General features: G+C 54.7%; 1 protein-coding gene across 8 annotated transcripts in view; it reads right to left on the bottom strand.

Moving 5' to 3' along the window:
• The window catches only part of LOC122387812 (coronin-2B-like), a 40,508-nt gene that overhangs the window by 25,377 nt on the left and 762 nt on the right, over nucleotides 1-14,369 (bottom strand). For 2 of the 8 annotated variants that reach the window (XM_043378316.1, XM_043378312.1), the window contains exons 2-3: nucleotides 710-795; nucleotides 256-453 (exon numbers count right to left, since the gene is read on the bottom strand). In XM_043378316.1, the coding sequence (XP_043234251.1) occupies nucleotides 256-453; nucleotides 710-727 (216 nt within the window). In that variant the 5' untranslated portion in view covers nucleotides 728-795. Of the gene's footprint in view, nucleotides 1-255; nucleotides 454-709; nucleotides 796-5,381; nucleotides 5,624-14,369 lie in introns of those variants that run through there. The other 6 variants (XM_043378318.1, XM_043378314.1, XM_043378317.1 and 3 more) reach the window with 5 other exon arrangements.

The following is a 14,369-nucleotide window of genomic DNA, read 5'->3' as shown; positions in this document are numbered from 1 at the left end:
CTCATATGTACTTCTCGCACAGAACATATCAACATAAAAGCAAGATACTAATAAAATCATAGGTATATATATGTATAGGTAATACTTCTCGTGAAGGAGTGGTCGGTGTCTCTTTTTTTAAGTTACGCACATAAACACTCATTCAAAGCGTTAGTAAGAAGCTTAAGACAAGAAACTGCAGAGACCAGAATGGAGGAACTCCTTCGGCCTTCCATCTACCGAGCTTCCTTGACCCGAGGCCCGCTAAACACTCACCCGTTCGAGCGGTATGACGACGAACGCGCCCCCGCCGGCCACCTCCGTGACAACGGCCACGAACTTGGGGTTGGCCGCGCAGAAGTTGCCATCGTGCGCGTTGCGCGTGATCTTGAGGCTGTCGTAGCAGCGGTCCCGGCGCGCTGGCGAGCCGAAAATGTGGCGGAACTTGGAGCTACGCACGCCCCGGAACGAGAACTGGAAAATGGAGGAGGAGACGGTGGTCATACTAGGGAACAATCGGAGCTACTGGTAGGTACCGAGTAACGTGCTATTCTATCGTCAAATAAAACGATCTTAGTTGAAGAAGATATTAAAAAAGAAACGCAAAATGCTCAATCAAAAGTAACTTTCATGCGTGCAATTACATTATCAACAGGCAACACAATTGTTACAAGATAACGTGCCTGCAGTTAGTAAAAAGGGAAAAATGAAAAACGAAAAAACAGCATACCTGAACCTGGTTCTTCATCTGGGCTGGGTGGATCGGTGGACGCGTCAAAACAGTGTCAGTAAAAATAAAAGGCAAACTTAAAATACCTGTAAAGAAGGAAAAAAAACGTTTAGAGACGAAAGCGATGCAGAGCGTTAAGTGAAATAACGTAAAATAAAGACAGGTGACCAAAACATGCATAAGAAAATAAATAACACACACAAATTGGTTAGTGGAGAAAAAAAAAAGAAATGCACGGAAACGTTGGAGCCTGTCAATGTTTGTAAATGTCATGCCTATGTTATTTGGCAGAGCACCTGTTGACTATATTATACGTCTATTGTCTACCGTCGATAAGCATTTGATACTAATGACCGGTGATACCAGTTTATATAGTCTAACCCTATTAAACAGACAGATCTATATAACCCAAGGAAGTAACCGATCGCCACATCCTTCAGTAGCCAGTGCAGAGCTGAAGCTAGTGAGATTAATCCCGTTTACATATCTACATATATAGTTAACCCAAGGAAGTACCCGATCGTCACATCCTTCAGTAGCCAGCGCAGAGCTGAAGCTAATGAGATTAATCCCGTTCGATAACAAACGGCAGAATCTCAACATAAAGGCTTTTTGCAGACGACTGATATAAAAACATATCCCTAATTGCATCTTCCAATTCTAATATGCTGTTTGTACTGGTCCATTTAATGATTTACTTATCTACCCAAATTAAAGCATATATCGGTCTCAAGTTTTAGACTGCTCCGTCGACCAACAGAGCATGTCTTTGTTCCACATAACAGAGACGCCTTGTTTGTTGTTGAGCCCGACCTGTGCACGATAACCAGCTGTTGAGCTCGGCACCTGAGTAAGGGCTAAAATCGCCAATCACTTGCGGTGAGCAACTGCATCAGGCGCCGGGTGCCCTGCCTCTGGCGCGATTCCATATCAATAAATCCTAACCACACATCAAGCTCCCTTTGCACAACGTCGCACAAAGACTGAGAGCAAAACGTCTGACGCTATTTTCTGCAGGCTGCACCGGCTCTGACGCCGCTCGCTTCCTGTTTGGTTCACCGCCGCTGTGTACTCGAGCTGTCGTGAGGACGGCACCCCGTGAGGAGGAACACGCTGACGACTCCCAGCCGCGCCGTCGACCCGCTCCACCGCCCGGCCGGACGGGCCCTCCGTCACGGGTCCCCTGCAGCTCCCGACCCGGCGTCACGATACCTGTCACGAGTCTGAGGACCGGAAATTTCGGAGATCCACGGCGTTGGCTCGACAGCAGAGCGGCATACGACAGAGGCCTCTAAACCGACCGGCCAGCGCCGCCGCCGACATGCCGACAGACATGCGACAATAAGGCGTAGTAGACGAGCATGGAACCGACGGCTGTCAAACATGCTGCCGTGCCTGCACCCGGTCGCGAAAAGGGTGTGACGATCAGTGCAGCATTTCCGAGGCCGCGCTGTTTTCATAGTACGGTGGTGCAGTGTTGCACCGGACTGGGAACGTGAGACGATTCCATTCATGAGAGGCGGACGGTTAACGTAGGAAAGGCATTTCCCGTAACGAAGTTCTCCATTCACATTCCCAACTGCACAGGGTTCATCCAACGTGCATCCAATGTACATACATATTTATTTAATCACCTGAATTTCGGATCACATAAAACAACAAGTTTAGTGCAATTCAATAACGTTACCTTAAATACAATAAGAAAATTGGAACCAATACCTAAATACGAACAAGCCTACCCCCGCAACAGTAGGTAGAACAGCTAAACGCAACCTATTTTTAAACGCATATTGCTCCCAATCAATCGATGAGTGCTAGGTCACCGCTAAAGGTTACCGTATATTGCTCCGACTGCCATGAGTTCTACGCATTTGTCATGAGTGTCCGGCCGAGATAGAGGAAACGGAAGAAGTCAAAACGACCGACGCGCCGCGCGGAAACGGCACAGATATAGCGACTCTGTCAATCTCCACAGATTTCTGGTACCTACGTCTGTAGCGCCTGGCGCGATGTGTTTGATCGAGCGGCCCGGTGACTGTGACTCGTGTGTGTCACGTCATCACTTCGTCAGCGGCGCGGCAGATGAGTCACGCACACACCGATGTCGTGGGTGGGCTACAGTCTGAGTCAGAACATGAGTCGTAGTCGGGGCCGTGGGTGAGTATATAAGCTGCGGCTCGGCCAACTCTGGAAAATGAGCGTAGTGGACTGGAACGGACCAGCTCGAGGCATAGAAAGGAGATATCAAAATACTATGACACGGAGAAAGGAGAAAACTCAATAAAAACAGCACCATTCCATAAAGCACTATCTCGACGAAACGTCTCACTGACGGAACGATCAGCGACGGAGATAAGCCAAATAAAACGAACGAACAACAGACTGCCAGCCTGCTTGAGCGATCCCGCACATTGACCTGGCGGAACAGCTGAGCCCCGGCACATCCTAGCTGAGCCTGGTAACCAGTAACGCCTGCGTGCACGGGCCGGCCGTCATCTGCAACTGCGCACCACGCCGTACTCTGCCGGCCACGCCACGGCCGCCACCCGGACCGGGGAGGGGTGCAGGGGGAGGGCAGGGGGAGGGGAGGGGCGCCAGTCAGGGTCGCCGGCACCCGGCGCACGCTGGGAGGTATGTAGTGTACCGCGCCGGCTGGCCAGCAGAGCTGTGTAAAATGCCAGCTGGGGGCGGATCGGCGTGCCTCTCCGTGGATTTTTGGTGGCTCCGTGACCCTCCGTCACGCCCGACTGGACACACCGTGCTGCGGCACACCCGTGCCGTCTTTTCCTCCGCCCAAATACGTCTCAGTAACGACCGTGCTGACGAGCCTCGCCCGAGATCCGAGCCCTCCGACGAGCTCTGGATGCCTCCCTTCGTCCGCCGTTCGTTCGGTCTCGGTCGGGCTCCTCTCACCCCTCAGAGGCTCCTTGGCGCGCGTGCCTTCTGCCGAGAGAAACCGTCCGTCCGTCGGTTGGTTTGACGGCCGTCAGTTTCACCATATGCTGTTGCGGGCTGCCAGAATTGAGTAACGCCGACAGGAGAGCCGTGACGGTAGTGGAGACGGCTGCACCACAGGCGATAGGCCCGCTCATGAAGGTCACGTCGTCGGTATGCACGGGGTCGTCGTCTTCTGGCCTCTGGCGATCCGCCCCTCCCCTCTCCACGTCTCATCCCCGAGCCACTCCTCCCCGACGGACCACTCCCCTGCACATACCTCGGCGGCGCCGCCGGCCGGGGAGGCGGTGCGAGGGAACAGGAGACGGTCTGTTTTGCCGGCAGCAGGGCAGACTGCAGGCCGTCCCGGGGAGCGCCGCGCGCGCTGGACGTAAATAGAGCTGTGCTGCCAGGCACCACGGTAGGTAGTAGGTACCAACAGATGCCGACCGGCAGCGGAACCTTCCGCCTATTTGTGGTGCTATTTAGGAGCCCCCGGCTGATAGACATAGACATAGATCGCATCCAGAAATGTGGGCGTGGTTTTCAACTGAATAAGCTTAGCCACCATCGTTTCAGTTACCTACTGGAAGTTTTAAAAAGCATAATAAAGGTATTCAAAGCATCTACGGAATACAAAACAAAACTCGAAGAGTGTATAGTGCCCGTTTATATTTAGACGTACCCTTTGGAAGGCAATTTCCTGTATGGCTCAACTTATTTGGTCGCAGACTCCACATGGAAACAGCACATTAACAGGTGGTGCGGACGAGGCTGAATAGGAGTTGACACGCTTCACCGGCGGTTCAGCCCCACCCGGCTGGTATTGTTCACCAGCCTCAGTGATTGTTGGTGATTGTTCACCAGTTGGTGATCGGTCACCAAACGGCCGCCGGCTCACCACCTCACCAGCCGTGACCCAGCAGCGTCACGACCAGCGTCACACTCGGTGATCGTGAGTCACCAAGTGAAGTTAGTGATTTGTTCGGTACAAGGTCAAAGGGTCAATCAAGGAGAACCACTCAATACGGAGAACTTATATCAGGCGTTGGCATTAGTTTCAAGAGGTGCAGAGATATGACATTGACCTATCAGTCGGCGCATGACGCATGCATCTCTATCAGTCTAACCCTGCACTCTTTAATCACAGCCGACCGTAGTCGACCAGTTACCGCCGCGCCGTTTCAACTTCAGCTTAGCCTGCACTCGCCAGGCTGGTCCGGCACATTGCCCTCAGCCCGAACGTCCCGCCACCCTCAGGCCGCCCGGCACCCGCTCCGAGCGATGTCCGTATCGATTCTGCCGGCGGCGTGTCGTCACCGGCCCCGGTCGGCCGGCCGGCGCCTCGGGCCACACCTATGTCCTCACGTGCCCGGCTGTTGGGAAATTGCCCGTATAGCGGATAAGAGAAGTCGGGACCTCGGACGAGGATGAATTCAGCTGAGTGTTTTGAGGGGATAGGTTCTCACTATCATTCAGAACTTAACTATCGCGAGAAAAGGTCAGATAACGAAGTAGGATCTTTTGAGAGCTGCAATAACCCTTAGCCTTCCTAAACCATTTAAATCCTCCGGACACTTCACTGGAAATCAATGCCCTCAGCTCTGCAGAGCTACCAGAAGAGCCGCGCTGTGAGTGGATGAACCAGCGGGCCTCAGCGGGCGCACTGGGTGTGGCACGTGGATCAGAGGAAATCCCACAGAGCGGCTCTCCGGCCGCCCAGACCACCTCAACTCACCTCGTGAAACGTTCCGCTGCGCTCGAACGGTAACCGCGCCGCGGCCATCCTGTGCTGTCCGTCCGTCCGCCGGTCCCCGGGGCTCTCTGTTCCGCCCACACCGCCTCACCACGACTCGGTCCGGCGCTCAACTGCCGGCCGCGCGCCGCGCGCCGGGACCGACGGACGCCTGAGTCAGACGGACCGACGGACGCCGGCGGGTGGAGGCGCCGCCGACGGAGCGTCGACGCTCGACGGGGAACGGCGTCGGCAGAGCGGCACCCGCCGGGCTTCCGGACTGGGGAGTGGGGAGGGGAGGGAGGCAGGGGTGCACGCAGGCGGACTGCGCAGCGGCTAGTAACGTAACGCGTAACGCGAAACGAGACCGCGAGAGTCTGGTCGGGCCACCGAAATTGGTGGTGGTTGGAAACGGGTCAGTGGCTGGCTTTATTGCTCGTTAACGTCGCCTCAAATTACTCAGATCGCCGGTCAACCGTTCCTGAATCTGCAAAGGCTACGAGATCAACTTTCCCGAGCAGCTGGTGTGCCTTTCGATGCATCCGTCTCGCCTCCACCTTATGTCGGAGAGAGGCCGCATTGCTGACCTCCTAACCAATTGAGTGTGCAAAGTGCACGGACCGTGCACACTGCAGAAGAGAGCTCCGGATATACGTTAGTAGTAGTATCATGGACGGCGCGGTCGCGTCTCACGACAATGATGCACTACAGATGTTCCGAGGGTAATTAGCATATATTTCAGCAGCTCGGTGGCAGTCCGTGGGTCAACACACCGTATCGGTGACCAGATGTCGAGGAACATATCGAGGCCAGTCCGCACCAACGAGCTTGAAGAAAGAAGGGTAACTAACCGTTTCTTCACACATCTTGCTATTGGCCACAGCACTACGAAATTGCTGATGTGGACTCTCGGAATGAGGACGCAGCGAATCGCGACAAATTCCAATCTTCCTACCGCGTGCCTTCGTTCTGACCACACCCGGTCAGTGTGTGATTGTGTGCGGTGTCCTATAAATTTCCACCAACAATAGCCCGTCCCCGTTTGTCGTGCGGCAGGTGGCGATAATGAGACAACGTCGCCGGTTGGTCTCCAACACTGGACCCACTGCCGGGAGCTGCGGGCGGCCGGCCGGCGGGCAGCGGGTGCCAGCTGCCGCTACACACAGCCCCATTACGGGCACACAGACCGGTGTAAACTGGGCTTCAGAAGACGGACGGTCGGACGCCAGCGCCGGTTGGCACGTGCTGGAGGGCAGAGAGCGGGACATCGCCCACACTCGCGTGCATGGAAACAGGATGATTCGGTGAGACGGCCGACCATTAACCCAGCGAGCAGGCAGAAAGCGGGGAGATTTGCACGGTACACCATTCAAAACGAATCTCGAGTCATGAGCAGATGTGCAAGTGGATGATTTTCTCTTGCACTCGAGGTGTGAATTGCGCCACAGGGTGCTTTCACGGCGACGGCAACTTCCATTCGTCGCCTCTCCTAAAGAAATCGTGCACGCTGCCTCAACATGGGCCACGAAGAATATTCAAACGAACACGGCACAAGTCTCTGCAGTCTGCGCCTTCTATGCAGCGTCTCAGGATGACACGCTGACGCTGCGCCGTGGCAGGTCAGGAAATGACGCGTCCGGCCTCAAGGTGCGGCGCGTTCACCGGACAGCTCTCGTGTCCGCGTGTGGCACAATACCATCCCCTCAGCGGTGTCCAGGTGACACCGGCCACCCCGTCCGTCCATATGGCACCTCTCCCCGCGGCACGTGACGCGGCGCCCCTCCCCACCACCAGCGGTGTCCCCACTGAACCGACCGGCCGCCGGGCAGCGGTCCCCGGACACAGCAGTCCATTCAGCGGCCGTGTCACGCCCCGGGACCGCATCAGCTCGTCTATCTGCACCGCCGCTCGTCACGGCGGGTGGGACGGGGCGTGGCCGGCGCGACAGCACGCCAGCACGCCGCCCACATGTGCGGAAAGAGACCGGCAGATATACACACAGAGAGAGATCAGCGACCGATCCGCGACATGGAGCTCCTGCGTCCCGACGGCAGGAGTGTGCAGATGGCGAGCTACAGACAAACGGGGCAGCGGGAGGTGCCTTAGCGGGAGCGTTGTTTCAGACCCGCATCTGTGAATGAAAAGCTGTGCAGCTCGGGGCAAAACAGCAATCCCTCCACAAAACGATAGCCAAAATTAGAGCATGCACTCAGTATGTGCGACACGGATGATAAGCTTGACGGCCTACAAAGTTTGCCAACCGGATGCGAAGATGTGAGGCGGGGAAGACGTCTCTTCCGGTCCCCACTGCGTGCAGACGCCAGCCAAGACCCATCCGGCGACCGGCAGTGGCACTACCCTGGTTTCCGATCCCCGTCCGGTGAGTTACTGCACTGGTCACGTTCAGGGGCTAATCGAAGATACGTGGCAGCCGCACGGATGTCCGTATAGCCCGGTCTGTGGCCATGAGGACTCCAGTCAGGCCACGACTCGCTGAAGTCCGGCTCCTGCGGTGTCTAGACTCCGCTCTACCAGCGGTGTTGGGGACTCGTTGCAGCCAGGCTGTGTCGGTCGGCGGCAGCCGTCGGAGCTCGCTGGGGCCCGTTCAGCGGTGCTCACCGGCGACAGATGGTGCCGATCTGGGTTAGCGGCGCGGCGGCTGTGGTGACCGCGTCTGTATGCGGAGGTGCACAAGCCGGCCCCACACAACGGTCGGTGGAACGGACCCGACAGATGGGGACGAGCAGGGCTGGCTCCACGGGCAGGTATGCGGACAGGCTTATGAGGCTCATCAAGCGGGATGGCGAATTGGGATTACGCAGCTGGCACCCAGGAACATATTAAAAAATACGTTAAAAATGCTTCGGGAGCTTATTGACATGACCTACGTGATGGAATACACACACCGAGAGAACGGCAACTATATAACAAAGGAAATAAAAACTTCAGCCGTCATCAAACGGAATATAGTCGCGGGTTCACTCACGTTGGTGCAATTTACAATTCAACCACAAACCCGGCAAAACCATAGTGATGATCGCTCACGCAGTTTGTCACAGGAAGCTAGCGTTTCCGCTCTTATCGCCGTGCTGGGTCAGCGCAACTCGGGTGGCCAACAGCGCTAGATCACTTGAAGCGTGTTTCGATGGACCTGAGGTGCCTGAGCGAACCGTTTTAGCGGTGTTCAGTGCTGGCAGTCGAAGCTCGCATCAACTAAAACCTTTGAAGAGAGATTCGTACCGGAGCAAGGCAACGCGAATTGCGGCCTGCGGGAATAATATGAAATATTGAGCCGGTTCCAAAAACAACCGATGAGATTGTCAGTACCGAAATACAAAGCCCAGCGCCGTCTTCGTGCCCTGACGGGATGGCTCACTAAAAAGAGACGGGGAGGCGACTACGCCTCGCCCTATTTCAGCGGCCTTTGAGGCGTGACGGTCACCGAAGTCAACAAAGCAGCACGGGGTTTACCTCAATGACACCGATAACTGCCGGTTGAGCATCACCACAACGCATCACAAACAAGGAGTGAAAACTTACATATATGGCGACCCAGAGCTCAGTGCTCACATTACCCAACAACAATCCTAACCGGGTTTCAACGTGTTGCCTCAATGGAAACCATCCAGTAGTTCAGCTCGAACCACCGACGAGCACAACATCCACCACAGAGCCCCTCAGATATAGCTTGGAGACATCGACCATGAAGCAGCCAGCGCGATAAATCACATCGCAGGAAAGCACTTCTTAAACACTTGATTAACTGAAGCGGCGACTAGGACGCGTTTCGTTAGTGAGAGGGAGCCCGAAGAGTGAAGAGTGCTGAATGATGGAACCCTAACGGCTTCTCCCATGACGACTGATAGCGCGGTTCCATGACGACTGACGAGGTAGCTGGACTATAACGGCCGAAGGCAGACCGGCAGTCCAGATCTCTACGACGGCAGAACCTATTGTTGTGAATTGTGATCGGAGTTTGGTAATGTCTTATGACCAATGCCTCACGTAGCACGGTAACAGAGATGCTTAGTGCTCACAACTGTGCTAGTTTAAGAAGTTTTAATAAAAGTGAGAGCGAGAAGCATGGGTCATATTTATGCTGCTTTCCCATACATTTTTGTTTCCCACGGCATCTAAAGATATTTTTACAGGCAGCACAGGTCATCCCAAACAACCCACTATCCCCGCCCGAGTTCCCCAATTTACCCGCACTTGTAACTGTGTGTGTTTTATTTCTGCGAGCTGTCCCCGGCGGCGGTGGCCAGCAGAGCCGTCCTCTGGGCCGGCCGGCCATCCATGAACACCATTCCCACGGCCATACTTCACGGGGGCTGTCCGACGTGTCGACGGGACGGGACGGAAACGGACGGTGGCTGAACGCTACAGGGCAGCGGCAGCGGCTCCGGCCGCTATAGACGGCGGACGGTGGACGTTGGGCGGAGGGCGGTGGTAGCTCCGCGTGGCCTGCTCCAGCTCAGTGTAGTGACCGTTTGCGTTCAAGAAGGAAACGAAGACTGAGAAATCACTGCCAAATGATAACGTCAAACTCTTCAGCTCAGTTCTCAGTCTGTCGCATTCTTGGAAGTCGTCTGGGAAAAGCCGGAATCTCTCCGCACAAAAATAGAGAGAAATATATAAAACCAGGAGAGCCGCCTGAGGAATAGCGTCCACGGCACTCAACGTCTCCACCGCGGCCATCGATCCCCAGCCATCTCCGAGTTCAGCCATCGAACTCCGCTCGTCTAATCTAAAGGGTCGGGCGGTCTGGCGCAATCTCCACCCACGGCTGCGGCCGGCGGGCTGCAGTGTCATGACCGGTCGGCACGAGAGCCCGCGATTGTGGGCTATCACGTGACAAACGGCTATCTCGGCGAGATACCCGGAACTGCCACTGCCCGGTTACTGGATAATGCAAGGGAACTTCCCATCCGCCAAAATTAGTTCACATATCGGGCAGGGAATAACGGTTTATCCTAAGCTCGCATGGATTCAAGCACGTTTTCATTAAGCAAACGTGATAAATTAACAAGGTCAGGGCCCAGGGCCCCAGGGCCTTGTCCTAAATACCTAACGCAATCGTAAACGACGAACCTAAAGTTAACATATCTTTTATGTGTTTAATCATGCACTCACAAGAATCATTTCAGCCTGAGACGTCGAATTAAAAACGAAGCGTCGTCGGATTTCTTAGTAGTCTGCTCCCAGAAGACTTCCTAGTTCCTCTTCAGCCACCAATCATCCCCTTCCATAAACAATCCGACTCATGAGCCGGGAGCTCGGTGGCCCAGCGCCAGCTCAGTCGTGCGGCTCAGCTGTATCCGTTAAACAAGCCCAATTGAGGCCAGTGGCACTAACAGACGATTACTTATGCACCAGGCGAGGGCCGGTCACCAGCGGGTTCCCAGACTGCGGCCTGTCGCCGGTTACTGACGGGGCAGTCCGACCCGAGCGCGGCGCGGTCCGACTCTTAGCACAGCCCTCGAGCCGGCAGCTGAGCGAAATCCACAGCACGGCCGCTTTCTACCGTGACTGAGAGAAGAGATGAGAGGAAGCGAGCTGATCGGTGACAGGCGCGGGCCGCGGAGGCCGAATGTGGGGAAAAGCTGAGGCAGTGGCACGGGTCACGCACGTTTTGCGCCGGGGCTGTTTGCGCGGTTTGATGGACTGTGATACCTATATCGTATGGTGATGGCCATCCGAGCAAATACAATATTCCCGCTGCATGATAATTTTTCATGCTTCAATTCTGAGCTCATGATCCTCAATTTGCCTAGTCTTTGATTGACCAAACTGTCAAACTTAAATTCCTGAGAGTTTCCGATCTTTAACGTCTACAAATCTCAGACGCAGCTCTTACACAATGAACAGCTTGTCACCCCAGTATCACTGCCGTATTGTCACGATATCACCCCGGTATACCGTCACGGAGTCACGGTTGTGACGCCTCGGTCGTCACGCTGGCCAGTGACGGAGGGGAAGGTCTGACCAGATTCTTTGGTCTGACCACGCATTGCGCCGTGGTCGCTGACCGGGCCCCGCGACTGTCGGAAGGTCACCACCTCTCCGGAATGAACACAGCACCGCGGATCCATAAACATTGGACGCTGGGTAAACTGCACTGCAGGAATGTTTTATAAGTGTCGCATACCGTCGGGAGCTGACCATATTAGGAAAAGGCGGCAACGAACAGTGTCGACTGGCTCACGCTTGAAGGCGAAGCCCGGTTAACAGGAGGGGTTTTAATTTTACGTAATCATCACTAAAACAATAGATTGTCCGTCCACCCCGAGAGAAACACGTTTCAGTTCATAACAAAAGGTATCAAAACCTTGGCAATGGAGTACTTCCCACGCCTCAATCCAGACGTGATGACGGCTTACCTCAGAAAATAACCTTGTTATGCTACAAGACCACCACCACCGACACCGCCGAATGAAAGAGATCCGTCCGAGGCCAGAGTCATCAGCATGGTGGTGGTGACGCCGGGCGGGGCGGCGGCGGCCCTGGCCTGCCCTCGGCCGGCGACATTAGTGGTAATGGGAGCCGCGCGCGGACGGTGTCCGAGCCGCGCAGCATCCGCGGAGCCGCAGCACGGGCCGCCGCGCCGGCCGTCACCGCCGCACTCGGCGGCACACGGGGTGTCCGTTATCGCAGTGACCACCCGGGTACGGTGTGCGTGGGACTGCAGCTGGACTGCGACAGGAACTGATCGTATAGTGGCCCACCCGGGCCCGGTGTGTGCGGCTGCAGCCGTACCGAGGGGAGGGACTCTGGCCGACTCTGACGGCCGCTGAAGAGCCGGTAGCCGAACACAGAGCGGATAATACAATAAGGTCGCTACGCCGTCTATTCATCACGCTTGAGGGAATACGGAAATTCGGACGGAACTCTCATAAAGCGATGATGCAATCATCAATTCAATTGGCTACGAGCTCATATGAGCAATGAGCATGTCTCATAAGTCATCGTTTACGACATTTACGAGACCTCTAAAGGTGTCTTGCTTACGTCATATTGATATGGAGTTAAAAAATAATACGTTGGACAATCATGATAAAATCAACGAAGAAGCTCAGTGAAGATGACGGTTTCATTAGAGGTAAGTTGTGAATATCTTGCACCACTCACTCTCGGATTTTCTAAAACACATCCTTATTCCTAACCACATACCGTGAAAAGGAAACGCAAAGACACTGATGAGGTAAATCGTACACCGGTCCAGACTTGTGACAGCTCAAGAAAAAAGTGAGCTCGCTCAGCTCAACTCCGTCTTATCCGCTCCCGCTCAGCTCCCGCTCAGTTTAACGCGGCTCAGCTCAGCTCACGTTCCGCTCAAACCGGCTGCGCTCCGCTCACGCTCAGCTCAGCTCAGCTCAGCTCAGTTTCCGCTCAGCTCAGCTCAGCTCAGCTCAGCTCAGTTTCCGCTCAGCTCAGCTCAGCTCAGTTTCCGCTCAGCTCAGCTCAGTTTCCGCCCAGCTCAGCTCAGTTTCCGCTCAGCTCAGCTCAGCTCAGTTTCCGCTCAGCTCAGTTCAGTTTCCGCTTAGCTCAGCTCAGTTTCCGTTCAGCTCAGTTCAGCTCAGCTCAGTTTCCGCTCAGCTAAGCTCAGCTCAACTCAGTTCCCGTTCAGCTCAGCTCAGTTTCCGCTCAATTCAGCTCAGCTCAGTTTCCGCTCAGTTAAATTCACGCTCAGATCGTTCAGTCGTTCTTTTTAAATCGGACATGCTTAAAAAGCAGACCAACTCTTGGCACATAAGTCTCCTCTAACAAGGAGTGAGGCAACTTACACAATGGGCAAAAGAGATAAGCTATTAAGACCTTGAGACTTTGCGAGTCGTGCGTCTACTTGGACTCAGACTACATGAAATGGACTATTCTTGGCAGTGTTATCACATACAGTGTGCACCCGCGACAATCACCGCAGTGCACTCACGACTGGCACATGACGAGAACAGAAGGTGAACAGAAGAAGCCTCACAGCCCTCAGCCTCGGGGCCTCTTCTGACTGGTGTGAATATGAGGGCCTCTCATACCATCAGTCTCAGGGGCCTCCTCTGCCTTGTGTGAATATAAGGGCTTCCCAGGCCATCAGTCTCAGGGGACTCTTCTGACTGGTGCCGGATTGAGGGACCTTCCAAACCGAAAGTTTTGGGGGTCTCCTGTGGCCAGTATGAATAGAAGGGCCTCTCAGTCCATCAGTCTCATGGGCCTCTTCTGCCTGGTGTGATTATAAGGGCCTCTCAGGTCATCAGTCTCAGGGGCCTCCTCTGACTACAGTGTAGATGGATAGGCCTCCCAGACCATCAGTCTCAGGGGCCTCTTCTGACTATTGAGGATAGAGGGGCCTCCTCTGACAAGTGAGGGTAGGGGGCCTCGGCTAGACCGCCAGTGTCAGAGGCCTATTATGACTAGTGTGGATGGAGGGGCCTCCCAGACCACCAGTCTCAGACCTCTGACTAGTGTGGATAGAGGGGCCTCCCAGACCGCCAGTGTCAGGGGCCTCCCCAGACCAGTGTGGATATTGGGGCCTCCTCAGATCCACTAAGGCCTCTCAGGCCATCAGTCTCAGGGGCTTCGACTGACAAGTATGAACAGAGGGCCTCCTTGGATCCATCACGGCCCCTTGGAGTCCGTGCGTGGGGATTCGTGGAATTTATTTTTACCGAGTTTGTTTATTCTGGAAGGTGACGACGTCCTTTCAAATCGAGACGAGGGGCTTCGAGTAAAAAGTGGGTGGGCCAAAACACATGGTTGGCCCCCCACCTCGAAAAGTGGGTGGGCACTTGCCGACCTGCCGCCCCCTGTTCCTACGCCTATGTCAATATTCAATGCACATTGCATTCAGTTTTATATTATTATCCGTTCTCATCATCTTCCAGTGTACAGCCCACCGCTAAAGTAATGTAGGGTTTTACCAATCTCAATGGTTGGCTTTGACTAGCGATTGTTTAAACCGGAGGGATCGAAAAGAAGATGTCGATAGCTAAAGTTGCA

This window comes from Amphibalanus amphitrite, unplaced genomic scaffold, assembly GCF_019059575.1.
Source record: "Amphibalanus amphitrite isolate SeventyFive unplaced genomic scaffold, NRLGWU_Aamphi_draft 000299F_arrow, whole genome shotgun sequence".
NCBI lineage: Eukaryota > Metazoa > Arthropoda > Thecostraca > Balanomorpha > Balanidae > Amphibalanus > Amphibalanus amphitrite.
The sequence above is the reverse complement of the archived record's forward strand: the minus strand, read 5'-3'. Positions and strand labels throughout refer to the sequence as shown.